The sequence below is a fragment of the Heterocephalus glaber genome, unplaced genomic scaffold (assembly GCF_053883595.1).
Source record: "Heterocephalus glaber isolate CG9 unplaced genomic scaffold, H.glaber_assembly_v1.0 deba00001673, whole genome shotgun sequence".
NCBI lineage: Eukaryota > Metazoa > Chordata > Mammalia > Rodentia > Bathyergidae > Heterocephalus > Heterocephalus glaber.
In genome coordinates, this window is record NW_028258410.1 from 12,925,569 (window position 1) to 12,950,814 (window position 25,246).

Genomic DNA, 25,246 nt, shown 5'->3' on the forward strand with positions numbered 1-25,246 from the left:
TGGGTGTTATATTGGTGCTGGGGTGGGTACTGAGCTTCCTCCAGCTGCAGAGCAGGAAGGGGGTGATGGCCCCTGGCCAGAGTCAGACAGGACAGGGACAATCAGGGCAGCTTCTTCCATGGGACACCAACCACCTACAGGCCCTGGACAGGATATCTTTTTAGAAGAAAGTGTATGATGTATGTATGTCACTGTTTCTTAAAACTATGGCTGTCCACGAATCTGGGCAGGAATTGCAGGAGGCCAGGAGGCCTGGGGATCTGTGGCTCTGTTTGGGCATAAATGGGCAGGTCTCCATCTGGCCGTGTGCTCAGGAGCACGGAGGAGAGGGAAGAGGATGAGTGTGTTGATGATCTCTGAAGCCCCACATGGTGTCAGGCAGCCAGTGTAAGTGGCCAGGGCTAATAAAATGTTAGGGAGAAAAAAAACCCAAACCAACAAACCAAAACCAGACAGCCAGAGAACTCTCAGCCTTCCAAGAATCACTAGGTTGGGAACCAAAAGCTTGCACTGAATGACTTCAGTTTCTGGGGATCCTTGAATTTCAAGGTCTCGGGAGGCAAGAAGACTCAGGAAAAGGACAGGCACATCTGTCACCGTCCTCAGGTCCAGACGCCATGGTCCGGCTATTCCATGGCTTTCCTGTCCCCCCTGCCTGTGTGGCGGGACACAGGGGTTACGGAGGGAGGGGGTGTGGGCACTTCCCTCTGATGGTCTGTCCTCGCTCTTTAGCTAGGATGGGGACTTGTCACCCGCGCAGGGCCGGGGGACCACCCCCCACTCTTGCGCAGCTTGCCTTGCCATCTGGGGATCGCCTCGGCTGCAAGGAGGATGACATTCTTGAGCACCTTTCCAGGTCTTGGGCCCATCCCCTCAATTTCTACTCACAGTGGCCTTCTGCGGTGACCCCTTTGGAAATGGGGAGATTTAAAAGTGACCCCCGAGGACCTGGCTCCAGGATTGGGAAGCTGACAAAAAGTTTTCCTGTCAAAAATTTGGTTTTTTAGCCATGTGTAGTGGCGCATGCCTGTCATCTGGCAAATACCTGGGAGACTGAGGCCCCAAGCCTGTGAGTTTGAAGCCAGCCTGGGTAGCTTAGGAGACCTGGCCTCAGAACATTAAAATGAGAAGAGCTGGGTACACGGCTCGGGGATAGAGTGCTTGCCCAGCTTGGGCAAGGCCCCGGGTTCTATGCCCAGGATTGGGAAAAACTGGCTTCGGGTGGGCAATACCTGCTCCTTGTGCAAGGTTAGAAGGAGAGAGTAGCTGCTGTGGGAATGAAGGCTCCTTCCGCAGCTGAGCCCTGGCCTCTCCCCAGGCAGCCCTTGCTCTGGGCTTCCTGGATTCCCTCAAGTTACCAAAAGCAGCTGTGTGTCTCTCTGTGTCCGCAAATGGAGCCCCACCCGCCATACGCTCTCCTGCTTGTGCCACCAGGTGCGTAACTTTGTGAGTGCCTCCCGGCCTTGTTCCTGTCCGCCCCACACGGTCCTGTCCTACGGGGTGTGCAGTGGCATATTTGCTACCGTGAGTGCATGCTGGTGTCTCGGTTCCGCTAGTGCGGATGGCACCGTGGGTAGCCTTGTGACTGGCCGTTTGGGTCCGTGTGACGTTCTGACCGAGGGTTGTGGGCCAGAGGGCGCACACTGGGTGGCTCTGGTGGGCATCGCTCCCCTGCTCCCTTAGGGGTTGACTCAACTCTCCTCCCTCAGCTGGAGAGGAGCCGCTTGTTCCCACTGCTCTTGCCGGGGACTCTCACCAAACCATTTCGCTGGAGGAGTAACAGCAGGTGTCCCACTGTGGTCAGACTTCTGTTTTAGAGCCCTCACCCCAGCACTGCACTGCTTCCTTGCCCTAGAGGAGGGTGGTCCTGTTGGAGAGGAGGCTTCTGGGAAGGAGCCAAGGGCGGTGTGGGTGCGGGGCAGACAGCCTTGCTCAGGAAAGGCCCTCGGGCCCGGTTAGCCCACCAGAACTGTGTCCTGTCGCCAGCACAACTTCAAGAAGAGTCATCGAGCTCACTCTTGGGAGTTACAGGGGTTTGCTCTGCTCTGCACTCGACACACTCCCTAAGTACTTTTCCTCTGTAGTGCTGGGGTCCAGGTCAGGCCCCTGGCCTCCGGGAGGCCAGGCAAGCAAGCGCTCTACCACTGGGCCACACTCTCAGCCCCTGCCTCAGAGCTGTGAAACAGACGGTGTGTTGGATTTTGCTCACAGAGGCTCCTGTATTGGGGTGAAGCAGGCTCCCCAGGCTGTCAGCCCACAGCATTCAGAGGACCTGCTGCCCACACCCTGCCTGCAGCCGGGAACCTGTGCCTGCCCTCGGAGCCCAGTGGAGAGGCTTCGCTTCCTGAGTGTGGCAGCTTCGAGTCTCACCCTACCCGAGGGGCTCCCTGGGGTCACCTGCTCACTTCTCTGTCCACCTCTCTGCGCAGCGTTCGCCCTCACAGCATCCCATAATGATTGGGCTCAAGGGGGCTCCTGGGACCCCCAGCTCCTCCTTCCCGAGCTGAACTTTCTTCCTGGCTGCCAGCCTTGGGGGCTGCTCTTCCCAGAGAGGCCGCCTGACCCCTGGCTCCCATCCCCCGGGCACAGCTGTTCTGCTCCCACATGGGAAGGCACTGGACCCAGGCTCGGTGATCAGCAGTCCCGCCCGGCTCGTCTGCTCTCTTGGAGGTCAGGGTCACGGGCCCTGCCATTCATTTATTCAACCCCTGCGGAGCACCCTTAGAAGTCAGCCATGGGAGCAAACAAGGCAGGTCATGAGAGGAGCAGGGGACTCCTCTAACATTTTGATGGAGGGCCATGTAAGGTTCCCAGGACCACCAGTAGGAAGGACCCCAAAAACTGGGTGGCTCAAAATGATAGGACTTCATGCTGTCAGAGTTCTGGAGGCTAGAGGTCCTGACTTAGGTGTCAGTGGGACCCTGCTCCCTCTGAAACCTGTAGGAGTCCAGCTTCCAGTGGTGCTTGTGAATTCTTGGTGATCCTGGCTTAAACAAGGAGCAGCCTGGTCTCGGCCTCCATCATCACATGGTCCCCTCTGTTTCACCTGGGCTGTCCTGTGTGTCTCTTTCCTCTTTTCCTTCAGGGTTAGGCATCCACCCGTCTCCATTGTGATCCCATTTAATTACCTCTGCAGAGACCTAATAGGGCCACATTGATGGGGGCCAGGGCTTAGGACCTGAGTATAATTAGGAGGCACAATTCAACCTGTAGCAGAGTGGAGAAGACGGGAGATAAACAGGAAAACAAGCCGACAGGCTCATCTTGGGGACTGGCCGGAAAGGTAACTGGTGTGTTGGATTGCTGGTCTTTGGTAGTCTTGAAGAGTTGGGGACCTATGAATGACACGAAGGCTCTGGCAATAGAGGGCAGAGGGCAGAGTATTTCCGGAAAACTGTGGGGACCACGGGACTAAAATTGTGTGTAGGAAGGCGGGAGGGTCTCCTGACCTCATAGGCACTGGGTCCTGTCGCAGTCTGAAGTGGCCGCCTCCCTGGCCCTCCCCAAGATCCCTGGGGTGGATCCTGGGCCCTCAGGGGAGGGGAGAAGACCTGAGTGGCCTGTGGTGACAGCTCACTGTGGGTGGCCGCATCTCCAGCCTTGCCGTGCCAGGAGATCAAGTTCCTCATCAGCAAGTGCATGAGCACCTGCCAGGTGCCTGCACTGGGGCATCACCAGGGGGAGGGAAGCCCACGCCAGGCCCTGCCTTTGGGGAGCTCCCACCTGAACAGAGGAGATGATGCTCGGCCTCCCCAGGCCTGGCAGGCGGGAAGTGCTGAGCAGGGAGGGAGGGAGTCGAGTTGAGAGGCAGTGGACAAGGAGGAAGGGCTGCTTTCTCTGGATTTCTAAAGTTTTTTCCTTTGCCTGAGAGATGAAAACAATGCTCCTCATCTTTAGAAGCTGAGAGGTTAAAATTTCTGTAAAGAAGTGATTTATTCACTTTGTGGGCAGGTTATTTTGTTTTTGAATCTAGAATCTAGAATCTGCAGCTATTAAGAGTATGGATTCAAATGTTGCCACCAGGTACCAGCACGGCACTGGGAAGCAATAACCCTGGAGCCTCAGTCTCCTTCTCTATAAAATGGGATAATAATTGCATCTCCCTCCCAGGTTTATGGTAAGAATGAAGGGAGTTAACGTATGCAGAACAGTGTCTGACACATAGTAAGTGCTCAGTAAAGGCTCTGTTGTAGCTGCTGCCTCCTCCTCCTCCTCACTGCAGGAAATAGCGAGTTATTCTTAGGAGAGTGGTGAGCTTCAGGCTTCTCTGTGTGCTTTGTGCCAGATCCCTTAATTTTGCAGTCCCCTGATGGGCACAGGGACAAAGGCCTGAGTTTGACAGTGGCTCTTCCTGTGCAGACACGGAGCGCTCCTTTGTGTTCCTCAGCCCCAGTGCATCTTCTTCCAGCTGGCTGAGGCCTCCAGGGAATGCAGGTGCTGTCCCCACTTCCTGCCACTGCCCTGGCCACATAGCCACCCTGATCCTGGTGCTAAGGGAGCCGGGGTCCTCCTGCCACAGCAGCCCAGCTGTGCAGGGCTGGGACATCTGGCTCCCTGGCAAGCTCTGCCTGAGCTCCGGGAAAGCCCCCGGGGGTGCCGAGGATTAGCTGGCTTTGGGGCGGCCTCAGTGTCTCTCCCCTGGTGGGAGTTGCTTTGCCTGGAGTCCTCTTGATCTCTCGGAATCCAGATTACATTCCGACGATGAGCTGCATTGGAGGGTTTCCACAGCCCTTGGGCCCTGCCCAAGCTCAGCCCCAGACAGCTGGAAAGAGGCGGAGGAGCTGCCCTGGACAGGCTGCAGGGTGAGCGGGTGCTCCGAGGTCTGGGGGTGGTGGTTGTGACCCTGGAGGCCCTCCGGGGGGCAGGGTGGCCAAGTGGTTGGTGAAGGTAGCTTCATTTTCTGGGGCAGAGGCTGGTCCTGCTGGGCCTGGCTTCCGGAAGCTGGATGGGCTGCCCCAGCCGAAGGGCAGGGTGTTTGGGGCAAGGTCGAAACAGCTAACCTCTATTCACGGACTGGGACCGGGGACCCCATCCTGTGTCCCGCCAGGTGCCCTTTGCACTGCTGTGCCCTCTTGGGGATGCGGCTGCACACTTTGAGAGCTGGCCTTGGAGAAGCCCTGGAGGCCAGAGGCCAGCCCCCCAGTTGCCACCAAGGTGGAGATAATGTCGGCAGCTGGACGTGAAATGTCCCTTGCTCCATCTCAGGGACTTTGGCTGCCAGGAGAGTGACTTCAGAGTGGTCACCAGTGCCAAAACCAGATCAGCTGCAGCCTGAGTCACTCTGAGGGGAGGGGCTGCTCCCCGCCTGTGCCCCCAGGGGACAGAGGTTGGAGGAGGAGGAGGAGGCCAGGCACGGCTCTCAGCCCAGGCACGTGCTCCATCCTGCCCTGGGACCTGGGTGGAGAGCACTCTGCAGCTGCAGCTGCACCCTTGGGCCTCCCCAGTGCGCCTGGCTCCTGCTCCCCGCCTGGGGGAGGCGACGGGACCCCCTGGCTGGCGGCCGGCATCTCCTACCCTCCAGGAACGTGTACACCTGCTTACAGCCTGGCCCTCGCCTCCTTGGAAGCATCCTGTCCTCCCTTGGCCCTGTTTCTCCCTCCTGACCCTGGGAGCGATGGACATGAGCCCGGGATTCTGGGTGCACAGGGCCTGAGCCTCTGTCTTCCTGCCGAGCTGGCTGGAGACGCACTGATGGCCTCGGTGCTGACCAGGAGGGTTCCTGGCCTGGTGCAGGTGGAGCATTGCCGTCCCCAGGGAGCCAGTCATGGGACCCTCACCCTGCCCTGGCCCCCTGGGGATGTTCGGGTGGTGAGCACTAGTGCGCACAGGCTCAGGACTTGGTGACAAGACCTGGTGACAAGTCACCATGCCTGTGTTTGGGCGAGGGAACATGGTCACCCTCAGAGCACGTCCTCACCCCATGGGTCAAGGCTTCTCAGTTGGAGTGCTTACTTTTGGAAACGACCCTCCATAGACTTGTTATCTCCATGTTACAGGTCAGAGACCGTCTCAGAGATGGGAAGTAACTTACCTGAGGCCGCACAGCTAGGAAATGGCCAAGGTGGGTCTTGAGCCCGAGTCTCTCAGATTCCAGTGCTGGTGTGCCTAGTGATGGCAGCACCTGCCTTTCCTTAGCACTGCTTTCCTCGCCAGGGCTCAGGTGGTTCAGCTGAGGAGTTCTGAGCTGTGGCTCTCAACCTTGGCTGTATCGTCAACTCAGTTGATTAGAACCAAGGAACGCTCCCAACTCATGCAGGGTTGGGCTGGGCACTGGTACTTTTTAGAAGCTCCCTGATGGTCCCTGTGTGCTAGGCTATGTATGAGCAGGTGACAGAGATCTCTGTGAGTCCGAGTTGGAAGGGGGCAGATTTCTCCTTCAAGCCCCTGGTCCCTTGGTGTAGTTTCCCAGAGGAGACTGTTTTTCTTTCTACACCGTGGATCCCAAATTGTGATTCAGACTATGATTGTCAGTCTCGGTAGCACAAGAGAGGGACTGGCTGAGCGTGAGGATCCCTTTAGGTTCTGGCGGCGTCCAGAAGCTTCTGGACGCCTCCAGAGCCTTCTCATTGCTCCTGAAGGCTTACGTGCCTGGTTCCACATCTCCTGGCTTCCACCCCATGCCACTACACCTCAGCCCCAGGGTGTGAGCTCTGGTTTTGAGCTGCCTGCTCAGGATGTGCCACTCACTACCGAGGAGCCTCCTCAGAGGGCAAGGAGGGAGCACTGGTGGCCAAGGCCCAGTCAGGCATCAGAGAGGGTCCAGAAGGTCAGAAGGGAGTGTCCAGAGTTGCCAGGCCAAGGACCCATTGGCAGTTTTCTCTGGGCCCCAGTCCAAATTCCACCTTGGAGCTGCTTGGATGGGAGTGATGATCCCTCTGCACCTCTTGGTTCCCTCAGGGTCCTTTCTGAGGTTTGCAAGGATCATTCTGGAAAAAGCCTGATTCAGTGCCACCCAGCTAGGCAGAGCCAGCAAGCCACTGTGTCCAATCCAACCCGTGCTGGAAATGCAGCAGCTTGCCCTGCTCAGCATCCTGGAGCTAAGCCTTCACTGGTTTCCTGTCCTGTGGTCTGAGGCCATCTGGTAGGCCTTGGTGGCTTTTTTGATCTTTGTGCCTTTTATTTCCCTCCATAATTCATCCTGTGCCTGGCGTCTCGGGGACAGTGTGGGTGGTGGTCGGGTATCGGTGTAACAGGCTCCGTCTGTTGAGTCCTGAGGTGGGTCCGACAGGGACTTGGCAGCTGCAGTGTCCAGTGCGAGGTGGTCAGTCCTGCTCCTTGTAAGGACTCCGTTTATGGTTGGGCAGGTTTGGCCAAGTTCACAATGCCTGGCCCTGCTTCCTCTTTTCTGTGACACATCTCTGTGCTGGGAGAAGAGGTGGCTGCCCTCGGGAACAGTAATGGTGACAAACTAATCACGTGCTGCTGCCACTTGTTAGGACTTTCCATAACTTGCCAGTGGAGATGCTTTTGTCCACCAATTCTACAGACAAGGAAACTGAGGCCCAGTGCCAGGTTAGGGATGAAGGACAAGTGGCTTGTGTTTTCCTTTCTCAGCTAGTAGATGTTCATTTTACTTTCTCCTTACGGTGGCCTATGCATTGGGAAATGGTGAGGAAAGTCCTGTGTTCCACACAAGGAAACCGAGGCAGGGAAGACCTGCTCAGCTTGGCCAGTAATGCGACATGAGAAGGTAAAGGCTTGGGTACCTGGCACTGCCTCTGGTTCCTCCACTTGAATCCACATAACCTTGGTGTCTCTCAGGCCCTGGCTGGGCCTCCTCTGGCTTCCTGGAGAAGGTCCGAGGCAAAGCTGCAGGACAGTGAGGGTGGCCCAGCTGTGGAGCCAGCGACAGTATGGCACGTGGGCAGGAGTTCCAGTTCCTGCTGTCTTTCATTATGCCTGTGGCCTGGCACACAGTAGGACTCAGTAACACATCTATTATACGAGCAGGAGAATGATCTGGTTTTTTGCTTTAGGACCAGGGCTTCCCAAGCCACAGACTGCACTGCCCCTTGCCTGGGGCACTGGGCTGGGAGAGGACGTGCACTATCAGGATGCTTCCGGCCAGCACCCTTACCTCGGGTGGTCCATCCCCACAAACACTTTGGCCTGCTTTCTCTCCGAGAACTGAAATGTGAGCCTGCTTGTTTGCAATCTCTCTCCAGCCTCTAAACTCAATTGTCAAACAGTGGAAATCACCCATAATTATACTGTTTTCAATCCTGTGCAAATTTCCCCGTGATGAGTTTAGTTGCATTAGTGAGAGCTGGTGGGCCAGTGGGCATCCTAGAGTCTGGCTTTCATGGGCAGCCAGGGAAGATGTCAGTGTGAACGCTTGGCCCAGGGTCCCGAGGCTGGAATGCATCTGGGGACGGTGGGCTTGGGGACCAGCACCATCTGGATAACGTGATCTGGCACTTTAATTCCGAAAACACTTCATGCTTGGATCAGAACCTCTACTCGCCTATAGCAGCCTATTTTCCAAATCTGTTAACATCTGTGTTTCATATCAGGGCCTGTAATTGCTTTAGCCTTTTTGCCAGGAGACAAAAAAGAGAATTAGTATTTTAAAATTTGATCATAAGCGGTCATCTATAGCTGGGAAGAAAAGTGCCTGCACAAATATGAATCCTGTAAGAATGGGGAACACAGGTGTACCAGGAAGATGATGTTTTAAAGAGGTCAGCTGTGATTCAGGAAAACATTTCAAGTTCAGGTCAGAAGTAGGCATCTAGGTAAATGCTCAAAGCTCTTCCAAACTTTGTTTTCCTTTGTCTTCCTACTGCTGCCCCGATCTGTGCCGTTTTCTTCTTTCTCAACAATGCCCATGGCTTTCCAGTTTGTCATTCTAAGAATGGAGGAAGCAAATGACACCCTGGCCTGCATTCCAGCATGCATACCACCACTTCCAATGGAAGCCAAGGCAGGCATTGCTAATGGATCACAGCACCCACATTCCCGCATACATGTCGCCACTCCTTGTGGGAGCCAAGGCAGACATTATTAATGGACCACAGCTCTCCTCTCTGCTATACCTGAACTTTTCCTGAATCCTGAGGCAAAGCTTCCCAAATGAGGCAGCCACTGCTTGTCATGTGAAGCACCATCCAGTGAGACCTGTTGGGTACTGGTCTTAGGTCAGGTTTGTCCAAGACTAGTCTGAGAATAGGATTGTGTGGGTGAAAGCGAGTGATTAGGAGATGTTTTCAGGAAAGGGCCAAAGAACATAGGGCAGTGGGACCAGGAAGGGAGGAGGCCAGATGAGTGCCAGTGCCACACAGAGCCCCCGGAGGGTGACGTTGGCTCAGTCTTCCTGCAGAAGGACCTGGAAATACAGTTGTAACTCTCACCCATTACGCCTCTGTCAGTTATCCTGTAAGGCAGTTGCTCCACTTGGGCACTGATGGCATTGGACCGTGCTCCAGTGGGGATGGTATGTGTGTGTTGTGAGGCATCGAGTGGCACCCCTGGCCTCCGCCCACCAGATACTGGTGCCACCTCCCTGGACTCAGGTGTGAAGACAAAAGCAGGCAGACTTTGTTGTGTCCCCCGAGGGTGGGGGTAGAAAGGGCCCCGACGCAGGAGCACTGACGTGGACAGGATGTCAATTCTGGGAATGTTCACTTGGCCCTGGGAGCGAGACCTCTGGAGCCCTGGTGCCCAGATAGAAAGATCACGCTGTGCTACACTTTGGGACGACCCCCAGGTGATGCTGCTGGAGCCGCCACACTTGGCGTAGGAAGCCCCTCACTGAGCCTGACCTCCTTGCACCTTCCTGTTCTCTGGCTCTTGGCTACCCCCAGCTGCCTCCCAGGCCTCTGTCTGGGACAGCAGCGCCGATCTGGAGGGTGGGCAGAACCCCAGGAGCATGTCTCCAGGACTCTGCAGCACAAGGCACCTTTAGCAGCTGGCCTGGGTCCTGGCACCCCCCAGTACCTTCTGTGTGTGCACCGTATTCTCCCCTTTCCTCCTCCAGGGCCCCCTCTGGCCTAAGGGTGCTGCTGTCACAATGAGCCTGACACCCCTCCACCCTGCTTTAGGTGCTGTGACTGGCCTTTGCGTTTGAGAATCTTTAGCTTGGTAATCGCATCACTTTCCTGCCTGCAAAGCCCACTGCTAAGTTCATTTCCTTTCTGCGTTGTCTGCCTGCGGCACTGCACTTTTTGGTTTCTGGGTTTGGAATCTTAAAACAGCCTGTGGTTCTTTTTTGTTTTTTTAAAGGTTGGAGAGATGACGCAGCATGAAAACTGTTTGTGTTCGTGAAATGGCTGAGTTTACCTTGCTCTATTTTGGTCTGGAGCTGGAGGCTGGAGGAAATGGGGCAACCAGGGAAAGTCTCGAAAGATTTGCCCCCTCGATGCCGGACGATAGCAGCTGTCTGTCTGCAAGGGACTTCCCGGAGCAGTTTCAGAAGCTTTGCATGGGCCCCACAAAGCCTGTTTTGGGGGGGCTCCCAAGGTCTTGATCTTTCACTGTGAGTAGGTCTGATATGTGTGCAAGGACTGGCAATGTGGCTCAGCCCTTGTCCCTGAGTTTCTGTACGGCTCACATCCAGGTTGAATGCAATGATGGGAACTCCAGTTTTCTGGAAATTCTGGGGCCCAAACCCTGGAATCTTATGCAAGCATGAGCAAGAACTGGGTCCAGAAGTGAATTTGAGATCTGCTTTCTGCCCAGCTGCTGCCCCCTGCTTGTCTGAGTCACCTTGGTTTTTCCTGCCATGTGGGGAAGAGAGGTGGCCCTGAGGGTGACAACAGGAATCAGGAGAGGGGCAGGAAGCCCACAGATCCTGGGAGCTTCCAGCTGGGGGTCAGTGTGGGCAGTTTGACAGCCCTAAGCCCATAGCCAGGCCCGTGGAGGTGCTACAGGACTCAGCAGGTATGTGTGACCAGCCTGTGACCTGAGAGTGGGGTCCCCAGGGGGCTCAGGGCGAAAAAGGTGGGCCAGGTTCCCAGGGAACTGGGACACGTGCATTTCCGGAGTTACCTGCAAAATGCGAGACACATTCACTGTTCCTCCTCTAATCCTATAAACTTGGGGAAGTAAAACCAGCACATCTCTATTGTTGGTAAGAGTAGCTGGAGGTGCTGTAACCTGCCAGATATTGGCATAGTCACTCAGCCTGCATTTGGGACCCACTCTGCTCTGCGGGGTCCAGAGGTGACCAAGGTGGGACTGGCTCTTGCTGACAAGGAGCTTAAAATCTGGTGAGGAACGAGGTGAACCCTAAGAACGGTACGGATCAGTGCGACCCCGGCCAGGTGGAAGGGTCAGGAATGGTGTGCCAGGCAGGGGACCACACGTGCAAGCCCCAGGTGGTCACAAATGAGAGCCTGAAAGGGGTCCAGGGTGGAGGAGAGGGTGTCAGGGACTGGGCCCCGCAACAGGTAGTGTGACCGAGGCCTCTGCTCATCGGGAATTATTAATAATGGCTCTGTTCTGTCCTTGAGGCTCCTTAGTTAGTTACATACTCTCCCCACCTCTGGAACATAGTGGGGAGCATTGCTTTTTATCCTAAGAGCTAATGAGGGTGTTGAGGCAAGGCAGTTAGTTTTCAGCCCATAGAATCCACTGGAGGCTGGGGTGGGTGGAAGACATGAGGTGGGAGGGGACCCCTAGCTTCTCCCTTTGTCATCCCAGCTGTCACTTCATTGGGCGCGGGCTCCGGGTTGGCTTCTCCGCCTCCTGAGCGCTCCTGGACTCCCTGAGCACCTGCCTCCCAGTTGGGACAGGGGACAAGAGCTCTTACCTTCCCGGTACAGGGTTCAATGGGCACCATTGGTGCCACGCCTGTTCCAAGACTGTTGCTTGGGGCAACAGGGTCCCTGTGTGTGGTGCTGAGCTCCCCGCTTCCGGGCCGGAGCACAGTCAAGCCAGGGTGGAAGAGGTCTTTGGCACTGAGGTCTGCTCCGAGCCAGCGGGCCTCATGCCTCTCTCTGCTGGCCTCATCCCCCCTTCTGACCCACCCCAGGAGACTTTGCGAGCCTCTCTCCTTGCCTCCTTTGCTGGAGTAGACGTTTTTTTGCAGCAGGATTGCTCAGAGCCTTGAAAGTGCTACTGTGCAGCCTGAAATCTGTAAGAAGCACCGCAGAGCTCAGGCTTTCCCGCCTTATTTAACTGCAGAGGCTTTTTGACTTCTGACCTTCAGTTGACCACGTGTATTTCTGAGACCTTGAAAGCTCCGAATCCTTCATCCTCAGATGGGACAACTGAGGCCCAGAATTAATGGCTGCTGACTTCCTTCCTGCCCTTGGAGCCTTTCCCCTGGGCAGGAGACGTCCAAGCCCTTCACAGATGCATTGGGCTGCCTTTGTGGCCGGGAAAGCTGTAGGTTGGCCCCCAGCTCTGTCTGTGGCAGGAGAATATTGCGAGTCTGTGTATTTTTCCACCTTTTGCCCACTGGGCTTAATTTTAGTCTTCCTGGAGGTGCACAGCCTTAAAAAAGCATGTTTATAAAAGGTGTTGGGCCTCCCTGACTTCATCTTCCCGTCTCGGGGGCGCCAGGGTCTATTTGGGGGACTTGGTGGAAAAGCAGGGCATTCCTGAGTCAAGGTGGGGAGCTCGGGTACAGGAGGGGACATGGGGGCCCAGTGACCTCTGAGGGCGGGCAGACTTCCTCCCAGGCCCTTTGATGGGCGTCCCGGGCTTCCCTGCAGGCTGGTGTACAGCTGGGCCCGCTCCAGGTGCTCTGAGGGCTGCCCTCTCCCTCTCCCAGCCTGAGTCATCCTTCACAGCCCCCGTGACATCATGCTGGGCTGGGAGCGCCGGCCACCCTCGCCGGCCCCCTCTGTCTGCCGAGGAATGTTCTTTCAGCCACTCACTGCACGCAGGGCTTCGGAAATGTCCAGCCTCACAGTTTTTCCATGAGCAGCAGAGCGAAGCTGTGGTTCAGGGGAGCCTCTGTCCAGCCTGCTGTAAACGCTCTGGCCCCGGCTCTCCGGACCTGACTTCCTGTGGCCAGAAGCCCTGCAGGTGGCCGCCTCACCCTTGTCCATGCCACTGACACCTGCACCCTGTCTGCAGCAGTCTCTCCTCACACTTCCCGCTCTCTGCTCCTCTGGCTTCTCGTGTCCCCCGCAATGTCCTCCCTGAGCACCCCAAAGCGCAGGCCTAGCTCAGCGGGAGGATTCCTCTCCCTGCTCCATAATGGGGTCCAGTTACCTGCTCTGTGGGGTCCTCCCAGCCTGGGGATCCGGGCTCTGTCCTGGCTGCCGGTGTCTGCAGCTCCTAGCAGAGCCTAAGGAAGGGAGGCTGAGGAGCCAGCAGTCAGCTCACTCTGACCTCTGCCCTTGACGTCAGTCCGCTTCCCTGATTCTGTCACTTGGGAGGATGTGGGACACGACTCCAGGCTGATCCGGAGGATCCAGGGTGTCTCCTCATTAACCACCTGCGCAGACCCCCCTTTCACCACATGTGGCAGCAGGTGCACAGGATGAGGACTTCTGTGAAGGGCAGGATCTGAGGTTCCCTTTCCTTGCTTTGACGATAGACCACGTGGTTCTGGAGTGGATTTCCAAGGTCCTGTCTGACTCCTACGATCCTGGGTGTGGGGCCTACTGGCAGGAGGTTGCAGGAGGCATGTACCCATCGCACCTTGAACCTGGGCCCTGAGATGGGCAGGGGCTGTGCCAGGTGATGAGGCAGTAGGCACAGGCTGATCCTGTTGCGATCTGTGGCTCTTGTGGCCTTTACATATGGCCAAAGGAGTCCTGAGACCCCAGGCTCGGCGTGGCCCTCAGGGCCAGCTCCAGGGCTGTCTTTCCTACTGTTGCGTTGACACACAGCCTTGCCGGTCCCTGTGAGGTCTGGGTTTGAGGGGCTCCATCCTAATCTCACCCCCACCGGGGAATCTGACTCCTCCTGGAGGAGGTCATGGGTGAAGACCCTTTGATGATCAGTCTCTAAACAGCCTCTGAGCAGCTGGAGGGGAGAAGCAAAAAACAGCAAAGCAAAACAAAGCGCCACCCTCCCGCACTTTCGATGTTAATATGCCTGCTTTCCGCTGGGGAAGATCTTTCCCGGGAAGGTGGGCCAAGAGAGGCTGGAAGTGAACTAGCTTCTGACATGCAACTTGCCCTGCTCCCCCACCTGCAGGGTTAGACTTCAGCCAGTTCACAGGGCGACCTTGGGGCAGAGGTGTCCTTCACCCCCAGCACCACGCTGGCTCCAGGCTGGTAGTTAAATATTAAACTCCCAGCCTAGGATCTCACCTTGCAGAGCACAGCTTTGAGGGATCTTGGGTCTCAGGAAGGGAGAAATTGACCCTCTGGGCCTTGCTGCTGTTTCTTTTTTTTTCCCCATTAAGCTTATTGGTACATTTTCGGTATAAAATGCAGTTATGTTCATCATTGGGATCTTGTACCATTGCATGAGTCTCTTGGTTCTTATTTTTTTCCCTTTCCCCTGCCCTCCCTTCACCCCCTCCACCCTTCCCTATTTGCAAAGACTGTTTCCATTTTTTTCCTTTTCTCATATTTTTTTCTTTCCCTTCTTTCCTTTCCCCTACCCCTCCCACTTCCCCTGCTCCTTTAGACCTTTTCTTCTTATTACACAATATCAGTTATACATTTTTTTAAATTACAATATCAAGATCTAGAAGACATCACAGATTTTACAGAATTTGAAAGGATATAGGACACATATTTCAAAAATCTGTTTTGAAATAAATTTGACAACTTCTAAGAAGCACCTTTGAAGACAAATTAATGAAACTAACTCTGGAGAAAATATAAAATTTGAATAGCACCTATTAAAGAAAGTATATTCCTAGCTTGAAAACCTACCTATGTGACAACACCAGGCTCATAAACATTTTAACTGATAAATTATATCAAACATTTAAAGCAGAAAAAAGGAACACTTCTCCCCTCATTTTAGGAAATCAACGTTGTGCTAATCCTAAAACTGGATAAAGATAATAGAAGAAAAAAGTATGAACATAGATAGAAATTTGTTTAACAAAACAAACTATTAGAAGTCAGATCTGGCAGAATGTAGAGTGGTTTTATTATATGGATGGCAGTGTTGGTTCAACATTGGAAGATCCACCCCCAAAAGTCATCATTTTAACAGAGGAAAGGAAAAAGCCATATGATCCTGTCACTAGTTGGAGAAAAAGTATTGGACTAAATTCTACAGCTGTTCATGGTAAAAGCTATCAGGAGACTAGAAGTAGAACAGAACCTTCTTGACAGATTAAAGACATGTACTCTGTACTTCCAGCAAAAACACCTTATATGAATGGAGAAGATACAATGCTTTCTCCTTAAGGTGGGGAACAAGGCCAGATATGCCTACTCTTCATCTGTCCATTAAACTTTGAAAAGTAGGCCCAAACCAAAATAGTCTGGCAATAAAATGACACAATTAGGATAGGATTGACAAGGTAGAAGCAAAATCTTTATATGTAGATGAAATGATCATCTACAGAGAAAATGCTAAGAAATCTCTAGGAACCCTTAGAACTTGTATTTGAATTTAGCAGGATTAGAAAACACAAGGTATATATAAAAATTCAGGTCTATGTATACTTGCTATAAATGAAGAATTGGATATTGAAATTTAAAAGTTACATAGGAATACAAAGGACCTAGAAAAGAAAAAAATAAAAAAACAGTTTTGGAAGACATTTAGTACCTAATTTTAAGACTTCCTCTAAAGCTACAGTAATCAAGGCAGTGTTGGTGTAAGGAAAGACATATAGATCATTAGAATAAAACATAGAATCTAGAAATAGAACCACACATATATGGTCCACTGAGTTTTGAAAGATTATTTAACATGAACATCTTATAGAACATAAACTCAATTCAAGAGCCAAGGAAAAGATAATGTTTTCAGCAAATGGCACTAGAACACCTGGTATCCGTATATAAAAAATTAACGTCAACCCTTTATTTCCATACATAAAAATAACCTGAAAGGATCTATGAACCTAAATATGAATGACTAAAACTATAAAACTTTAAGAAGAAATTATAAGGGAAAATGTTTATGAATTTAGGGTAGGCAAGAATTTCCTAGGATATAAAAAACATGATGTATAAAAGAAAAAAATTGATAAATGAGATTCCATCAAAATTTAGAACTTTAAATGACATCGTTAAGAAAACGAAAAGTCCTTAAACAGACCATATTTATATAATCTATGACCAGAATATCTAAAGAACTTTTACAGCTCATTAATAGACAACTCAATTAAAAAGTAGACACAAGAAGATGGTAAATAGCCAGCCCAGCACAAGGAAAGGTGTGCAACACTAGAATCAGAAAAATACTAATCAGTACAATAACAAGATCGTAGTGTACACTCATTAGGGAGATAATGTTAAAAGTTTTAAAAGAACAAATGTCAGCTTAGGTGTGAACCAGTTAGAACTTTCTAATACTGCTAATGTGAATGTGAATGATAAAACCATTTTGGAAAACAATTTAGAAATTTCTTGTATTACTGTTAAGAACCAGTAGTCCTGTTAAGTTTTTACTTGAACAAAAACACATGTTCATAATAGATTTGTACATACAAGTTGAGTATCCTTTATCTGAAATTCTTGGGACCAGAGTGTTTCAGATTTTCGTTGGAAATCCACTTGATCTGCAAAGAGGATAGCTATTGCTTTGGGGGGGGGGGTTCCTGTCACATGGAGTATTGTTTTCCATCCTTTAACTTTCAGACTGAGTTTCTTTTTGAATTAAATGTGTTTCTCATATGCAGCATATTGTTGGATCTTGCTTCTTGACCCATTCTGCCAGTCTATTTCTTTTGATTGGTGAATTGAGACCATTAACATTGATGGTTATAACTCATACATATTGACTTATCACTGTCATGACTTTTTCTGTTCGTTGGATTCTCCCCCTTTGCTTTTTAATTTCTTGTCACAACCAATGGATTCATTCTGCTGGGCTTCCTGGGGTTGTGATCTTGGTTGTCTTTTTTTTTTTTTTTTTTTTGGTACCGGGGATCAAACTTGGCTCCTTGCACTTGTAAGGCAGGCAGCGGAACCCCTGAGCTAAATCCTCGGCTCCTCTCATTGTCTTTTCCTAGGATATTGTCTAAAATTCTTTGGAGTGCTGGTTTGGTATTCATGAAGTTCCTAAGGTGCTCTTTGTCATGAAAGTGTCTTATTTCTTCATCAATTTTGAAAGATAGTTTTGCAGGGTACATCAATCTGGGTTGGAGGCTGTTTTCCTTTAGGGCTTGAAATACATCACTCCAAGCTCTTTTTGCCTTGAGGGTTTGCATTGAGAAGTCTGCTGATTCTGATGGGCTCTCCTTTGTATGTGATTTGTTTCTTTTCTCTAACTGCTTGTAGAACTTTGTTCTTCTGTTGGGTTTCTAGAATCTTAACAATTATATGCCTATGTGTAGATATTTTTTTGATCAAGGCTAGCTGGAGTCCTATATGCCTCACTTATCTATATGTCAAGTTGTTTTCCCCTACTTGGGAAGTTTTCTGCCATCACTTCTGTGAACAGTTTTTTTAATGTCATCTGCACCCTCTCCTGTTTCCTCATTGACTCCAGTCAGTCTTACGTTATTCTTTGCATCGTCTATCAGCTGCTGGATTGATTTCTCATGGTCCCTTACAGTTTTAAAGCAATTTTTCTTTTCCTGATGGCTAATTGCAATCTTATCTTCTGTATCTGAAATTCTGTCCTCACATTGGTTCATTCTGCTGCGTAAACTTTCAGTGGAGTTTTTAATCTCCTGGAAATCTGTTTGTATTTTTTATGGATTCCATTTGTTTCCTATGTTGGGATTCCATCATGTTCCTCAGCTCCTCTCTAGATTTATTAATCATGTCTTGCACTATGAGCACAATCTCTGCTGTTACCTGAGAAATTATTTCTGATTTCATTTTTCCCAGATCCTCTTTTGTTGCCAGTTCAGCGAGTCCAGGTGGTTGAGTATCAGAGTGTTCTATCTCATTTCCCTTTAGGGTTGCTGTAGGTGATCTGGAAGTCTGGCTTTGAGACTTGTTTATGTGTCTTCTCATTTCGTCGGGGGGTGGGGGTGGGGGCAGTGTACTGCTGGTGCATGCGCAGCTCACCTCCTCTGTGCTGGCGGGGGTCGTACCGTGGCCTGGAACCCTCCTCTTGTGTACTGGGAGAGGCTCACCTCCTCTGTGCTGGCAGGGGCAGGGGTCTCTGGTGTTTCTTTAATAAGAAGCTCACTTGAGAGTGGCCAGAATGTGGTCAAGTTTGTAGTCAGATTCCCCTAATGTCCCCTGTGAGCTGGGAGCAGAGGGATGCACTGTTCCCTCCCATGCAGGAGCAAAAGCTAGGCTGACCACCCTGCCAGATCTGTCCCACAGATCCAGCCAAACATGGGAATGTGTTGCCCTAAACCGACTAGAAGTGGGGTGGATTGCCCCCATTTTCAGAAGTGAGGCGTCGGGCTTGCTGAGCTCAGAGTGTCGCTGTGTGTACCCCAGAGTGAAGGAGCAGCAGATGTCAGGGTGCAGAGTGTTTGCATGTTTTTCATGTAGCATGTACCAACCTTAATTTGCCTGTGTGATGGTGGCATGCTGTGTATTTGGGCTTCTTTTGGCTTTATATAAATTAAAGTCCATACAAATCACTTTTGAGGTATTCAGTCCAGGGGCTTTTTAGTCCATTCAGAGTTGATGTGACCAACAACAGTGTCTCATGTGAGAATATTCGCATCACCCCAAAAGGAAACTCCATACCCATGAGCAGTTGCCCCACTTTCCCACTGTGCCCAGGTGCTAGAATCCATGATCTGCTCCAGACATCACATAAAATCACATGGTGGATGCCCTCTTGGTGTGACTTCCTTCCCCTCGCAAAGCTTTTGAAGTCCATCCATTGTGTGCCAATACTTCATTCCTTTTTATTGACAAATAATATTCCACTAACTGGATTTGCCTTGCTTTGTCCCTTTAGCACTTGATGGACATTTGGGTTGCTTCCATTTTTTTTAAGCTATTGTAAATAAGTTGCTGTGAACATTTATGTTTAACATTTTGTGTGGACATAAAATTTCACTGTTCAGACAATAGAATGAGTTGGATCATCTGGCAGTAACTCAGTGTTTTTACCTTTTGAGAAATGGCAGGACTGTCTTCCAAAGTGGTGATGCTGTTCAGCTTTCCTCCAGTTGTGTGTTGTGTGTGTCCACACCAACACTTGCGTCTGTCCTTTTTATTTAGCTGTCCCGAGGTGTAGGAAATACGGTCTTCTCTTGGCTTTGGTGTGCATTTCCCTAGTGGCAGATGGTGCTGAGTGTCTTTTCTTGCTTTCACTGGCCATCTGTACCTCTTCAGAGCAATGTCTATCCGAATGTCCCCATCATTTTGAGATCACTGGCATACTGGCTTTGCTATATGGATTCAGAACTTGTCCCTTGCCACTTTCTTGACCCACTTGTATAAGAATAAATTATTATTGGTGATCTAGAGATGATAGTAAAAATAGAGCACACAACCAACTGCAATGAGAGGATGGAGGAGGCTTCTCACTCCTACTTCAACTTCTGTAATGCTTATTGAAATAGTCACAATTTCCATTTCTTTTCCCACTGATTTTAACATTTTTTTATTTTCCGAGAAATATACATAGCACACATTTGGTTTTACACGACCTTTTTGCCTAGTACCCTATTTCCCCTTTGAGCACAGCAGGACAGCTGTGCTCTCCTGGCGTGCATGTGGCATGGTGTTCTAGCCAGTCCCTCTGGGGAGATGGTTTGCTTTCAGTTTTTCTGTTATGAACAGTGTGACTGTTGTTTGGATTATCTGTCTCTGGGACTGACTGCCCATGGTGGCTTAAAACAACAACCATTTTACTGCTCGGGAATTTGGCAGGGCTTAGCCAGGTGGTTCTTCTATCCCAGTGGTGTCTGTTGTAGTCACCAACAAAGCTGGAGCTTCGCTAGAGCTGGGATATCCAAGTGGGCACCTCACCTGGGGGCTCGCTTGTTTCTCTCTCTCCCTGCCTTTAGACTCTCATCTTCCCACCTCTGCCTCGCTCGCCTCCTCCAGGCCTCTCTCTTCCCCACAGTGGTCAGGCGACTTGACTCAGTGGCTCACTTCCCAGAGGGCAGAACCAGAAACTGCTAGCCCTCTTGATTCCTAGCCCTGGACCTGGCACGAACTCACTTCCACAGCAGGTCACACGGTCAGTTCAGACTTCAGAGATGAGGAACAAACTCCACACCTGTGCGTGAGAGCTGCACATGGTACAGACACAGGAACATCTTTGCAAAAGATCTTGCACAACTGCAAACATCCTCGTACACTTGTCTGATGAGTTTTGGAGTCAAAGTTGATCCGTCCTTCAGTGGCACTGTGGTCTGTTGATTGGGGGATCTCAGGCAGGTCACATAACCCCTGGGACCAAGGCTTACCAAGTCTGCCCCGGCACTTCCTGCAGTCAGCAGGGAATAGCACCAGAACAGGCAGAGATGCCAGCACTCTCCAGGGACTCCTAGGAGTTTTTACCACGTCACGCAGTCTTCATTGATAAAGATGGCATTGCTGCCATTTTACAGAAGAAACCATGGCTTAGGAAGAATGGGCTTGACCTCCGTCCCCACCACCTGGGTCTCATCCCCATCTGGCCTTTTCTCTGCTCCACACAGTGCTGTGGTGTCATCATGCATTGTGGAGGACTCACTAGCTCCCTGTGTCTCTCTTTTCCCCTGATGAGGTCAGCAGGTGACATGGCTTAAGTCTCAAGTTCTTGAGTCAGATTTCCTGTGCTGTCCCTGGTTCTGCCCATATAGTGTCTGTCTCTGTGGATAATCGAGTCACCTCATTGACCATTGACCGTCACTTTCCTTGCCCGTAGAGTGGGAAGGATCATCACTGCATGGCCCTGGGCTGCTGGGTGGATTCAGCCATCAGAGCTGGGAAAGCACCTGGGTTTGCAGGAGAGGCAAAGGTGAAGGGATGCGTTCTGGTTCCTTGGGGCCCTGAGCCTCCCTCACCTCCCACTCTCACTTGGACTGGGCCAGGAAGGCCATTGTACTCAAGGTAAATAAAGGTGTCACAAGTCACAAAGGGCCCATTTAGTGCTCTCCTGGCTGTGAGATTAGTGTTCTTTTGTGATGCTCCAGGTGGTGACTGGAAATTCCAACCCTGGCTGAGGCTGGACCTGGCTACTGAGGAATTCATAGGCAGCCTGTCTAGAAGCAGAGTTGCCCCAGCAAGTGTGCCCTCTCCGGGTGCCTTCAGAGAAAGGTGTGGCTCTCCCGGCTGTGCCTGGGACAAACTGCACACTGTGACTTGGGGAGCCACCGCCTCCCAGTTGATTCAGGGATGAGTCAAAGCTTGCCTGTAACATCTGGCCCTCGGTGGCCTGGCCGGTAATTAGAGAATGCTTAGTGCCTTTGGTAGGGCGTCCTCTGGGTAAGGCCTAATTGTGTTCCCCGGGTTACCGCTCATTGCTTACCGTCCGTGGGGGGCTGTCTGCATATCTGGTCACATTTTCCTGCAAATTACAATTTTCCCACAGCGTCACCACCCAGTTTGTGACTTCTGTGCTGTGGTGTGGATGTGGGAGCCTGGCTCAGTAGGAGAAGTTGTTTTGACTTGAGTGGTGTTTCTGCTCTGTCTGTTAATTGTCCAGAGTGGCTAATGGTTCATTGACGATCTTGGGAGCCCTCCTGGGCCCGTAGAGCCATCGAGGCAAATTGGAGATGAAGACTGCAGGAAATTCTGGTTTGTAAGTTTAAAGCAGCATGGACATCCCCCGAGCAAGCTCTGAAATGATCTCTAAAATGACATGAGAAGAAGTAAGAGGGTTGTGAAACATTATTTTAACTCACTTTAGGTATGAGTCAGACTTAGAGTGTTTAAAATCTTGTGTGGCTCTAAACCAACTTCCTTGCTCCTATAATCTCTGTTTACAGAGTGGAATGAACCAGTGACCGACCAGGGGGGACTTGGATTGGCTGATGAGGGAATGGCGCATTGTCTTGGATGGTGGCTATTTTATTGTTGTATAATCAGAAGTCATGTAGCATGGACACATTGCTTGTCTTAGTCTGTGCTGCTACCACAAAATTACCCAAGACTGGGTAATTTATAAAGAATGGAAATTTGTGGCTCACAGTTCTGGAGGCTGGGAAGTCGAAGATCAAGACCTCAACAGAGTCATTGTCTAGTAACGGTGGTTCTGATTCAAGATGGCGCCTCCCTCAAGAGTCTACTGAGGGTCAATCCATTTGTGAGGGTCAAGCCCTCATGGATCCCTGAAAGGTCCTACTTGTAATATTGTCACTCAGGGGATTAAGTTTCAGCAGAAAATTTGGGAGGATCACATTCAGACCCAAAGAGTGATAAAATTTAACATCTTTTGAATTGAGTTGGGGGTGGTACCATGTTACACTGGACCCTTGACTTAGGAACTCAATTCATTCCTGAGGGCTGGTTGTAATTTGAGTTGGTCAGTGAAAGCTCAGGCTCCTCTACACCTTCAAAATCTTCAAAGCCTTTAGAGTCCCTCTCCTGTACACAGGCAGATCTCAGTGTCCTTAGAGAGACACTGGCCCAGGATTTCTCAATTAACCCCACACAGGAAAGGATGTTGTCATGCTCCTTCCAGAACTCTTCAAGGGTTAAATCTGTATCTGAGACCACCTGGAAGCACAAGTGGCTGGCATTTGGGTCATAACTAATTACTTTTTTTGTAAATTAAAACTAAAATTCTGGTTGTAACCCAAGTTGTTCTTATGTCAGGCCAGTCGTAACTTGAGGGTCCACTGTACTTTCAGAGTGTCTTTTAGGGTAAATGGGGTAGGAATGATCCTTGCCTCTACCTCGTAGTCCTGCTGATGCCGCCCATTTCTGTGGACTTCCCTCCCCTGCCTCAGCCAAAGCCAGCCATGTGACTTGACTGGGTCCACTAGATTCTTTGTCTCCAGACTTGGGGGGAGAAGGGGACAGCTCAGACTTACTCCTTCTGTGATTGTGCTTGCTGAGGCCAACCTGCACCCTCATACCTGCCTCAGCACCCTGTCTCCGAGCCTGGTCCTTCATCCCTGTGTGGGGCTTCCCTGAGGGACTTCTTAATCTCCCAACACATCACTAGTGGGTTCTGAGTTAGAAGAAATCAGAGACACTGGCCAACATTATCTATTTCTAACCGTATTGTACCTATTGATAGGCCTGGTGAGTGTCTCATGCACTGTGGCAAGCAGTAGAATATGGGGTGTCTGGGCCAGACTGGAAACGTAAATGAGGGTGGCCACCAGTAATTTAGTAAGAAGAGTGATCCAGGCCAACTGGAGATGTGGACCTCGTCTGTAGGAGCATCGCTCCTTGGCTCCACTGATAGCTTAGTGAGACATTGCAAGGAGTCTGGTTTGTGCAGGCGCTGAAATGGTGACAACTCCACCTGAGGACAGGTTGTGTCCAGGAGGACTATCTTCATGTGTAGTTGCAAGCCTGAGCTTGCAGGTAGCCCTGTTGGGTTCCACCTCCCTGGACCCTGTCTCAGCGGTGTGGTCCTGGGCAAAAATCTTTGCCTTCTGAGCCTCAACCTGAGATCTGCTCAGTGGCACCAGCAGTACTGTCTACCTCTCAAAGTTGTTTTAAGGACTCAGTGACACGGTGCTGTCAGGATTTTCACAGGCTGGCCCAGTGTCAGTGCTTAGTAAATAGTTGGCACATCTGACATGTTTATGTGTAGGGAGAGAATTCACTGTAATTCCCAGGAAAGTCAGGTAACTCCAGGGGTGACAGAGACTGGCCAGTCTGGTAGTGTTCATCATTATACACACACCCCAGTACCTTGCACAGCACAGGGGCTCCAATATTTTAATTGACAATTAAAAGACTCAATTTATTGAAACAGAGTCCTTATAAGTAGAAGTGCATAGGAGATATTATAAAGACTTTGTATACCAGAGTCCACCCATCCATGCATCCTTCTTTCCTTCCTTCCTTCCTTCCATCCACCCACCCAACCTCCATCTCTCACAGGGATGAGTTACGGTTTTACCATTTTGCCACTTAATTTTGCAAAAAGTGAAGAAGAAAGGATCAACGGCTGTTCTCTATTAATGTCTGCTGAGAGCCCAGTTCCTGACACATGCTAGGCTCAGTGAAGTCGCATGGTGTGAAGACAAAGGTTTTCTGCACAAACCCCAGCCTGGCAACTTCCTGGCTAAATGACCTTGGGCAAGTCATGATGCTACCATGCACTGGGTAGAGATAATAGGCCACAACTTCGGGCTATGAGAAGTGAGGAGGTGATGTGTGAGGAGCCCTTGGAACGGTGCCAGCCACATGGTGCATGGTCCAGGCAGGGTCACTCTCCGCTCCCTGATTCTCAGTGACACGCAGGCTGTGTAATTCCAATTCAATCGGCAGGGCAAGATGGCCTTGTGTGTGTCTCTTTAGACTCTTCTGTACTTCCTTTCCCTACACAGCTGTGATGGTCTTTGCGCCTGACTAACTTGCTTTCGGAGGACTGGCCGGCCCCGTTTTGCTTCCTCCGCCTCACAAGGCTTCCCTCTTTGGTAAGTAGCTTACTGTTGGGGTGACTGAGCTGTGATCCAGCTAACCCAGAGCCTGTGTCTGTCTCCTCCTCTCTCACAGGGAGTCAGACCTCTTTCTACTCGACAGCCGCACCCTCTGGGCCTCCGAGGAGGGCTGGCTGGTGTTCGACATCACGGCCACGAGCAACCACTGGGTGGTCAACCCTCGGCACAACCTGGGCCTGCAACTTTCAGTGGAGACTCTGGATGGTGAGTCCCCGGCCACTGCCACCACTAGTTCTGCAGCCGGTGCTCTTGGACTTTCAGGAGTCCTGAGCAGTATGCATGTTCGTTTCCCTGCAGACCAGGCTTTCCTGCCCCTTCTGACTAGGATTCAACACCTTGCCTTTTGATCCAAACCCAAAGGAACTTCTCTCCTCCCCTTGCATGAGAGGCTTGTGAGGCTGGCCACAGCTGGATTGAATAAGGCCTTGCTGCTCCAAGAGTGGCTCCACGTCAGCAGGAGTGGCCATCCTCACTTAGAAATGCAGAATCTCACCCACCCCAGACCTGCTATGTCAGAACCTCACTGGGACTGGAGCCCCAAGCTCTGATAGCTTACACAATAGCGGTGTGACAAGTGCCAGCACAGGCTTCTTGGCCTCCCGACGCATGGTATTCTGGGCCTGGAGCCCTGGAGCATGTTTAGTGGCGTCTTTGGCCTCCTACCTGCTAGGCACCAATCACATCCTCCAGGTGTGATTCCCAAAGGTGTCTTCAGATACCCTTTTAGCAATC

The 25,246-nt window shown here is 51.2% G+C and overlaps 1 protein-coding gene and 1 long non-coding RNA gene across 12 annotated transcripts in view; both read left to right on the plus strand.

Annotated features, from left to right (window-relative positions):
- The window catches only part of Bmp7 (bone morphogenetic protein 7), an 85,063-nt gene that overhangs the window by 37,603 nt on the left and 22,214 nt on the right, over positions 1 to 25,246 (plus strand). For all 11 annotated transcript variants that reach the window (XM_087197873.1, XM_087197876.1, XM_087197871.1 and 8 more), the window contains one exon: positions 24,570 to 24,718. In XM_087197873.1, coding sequence (XP_087053999.1) covers positions 24,570 to 24,718 — 149 coding nt within the window. The remainder of the gene's footprint in view (positions 1 to 24,569; positions 24,719 to 25,246) is intronic.
- Positions 6 to 10,215, plus strand: LOC147822169 (uncharacterized). The gene is made up of 3 exons (XR_015446107.1): positions 6 to 5,733; positions 5,997 to 6,061; positions 6,898 to 10,215. It is a non-coding gene; the product is annotated as an uncharacterized LOC147822169 (long non-coding RNA).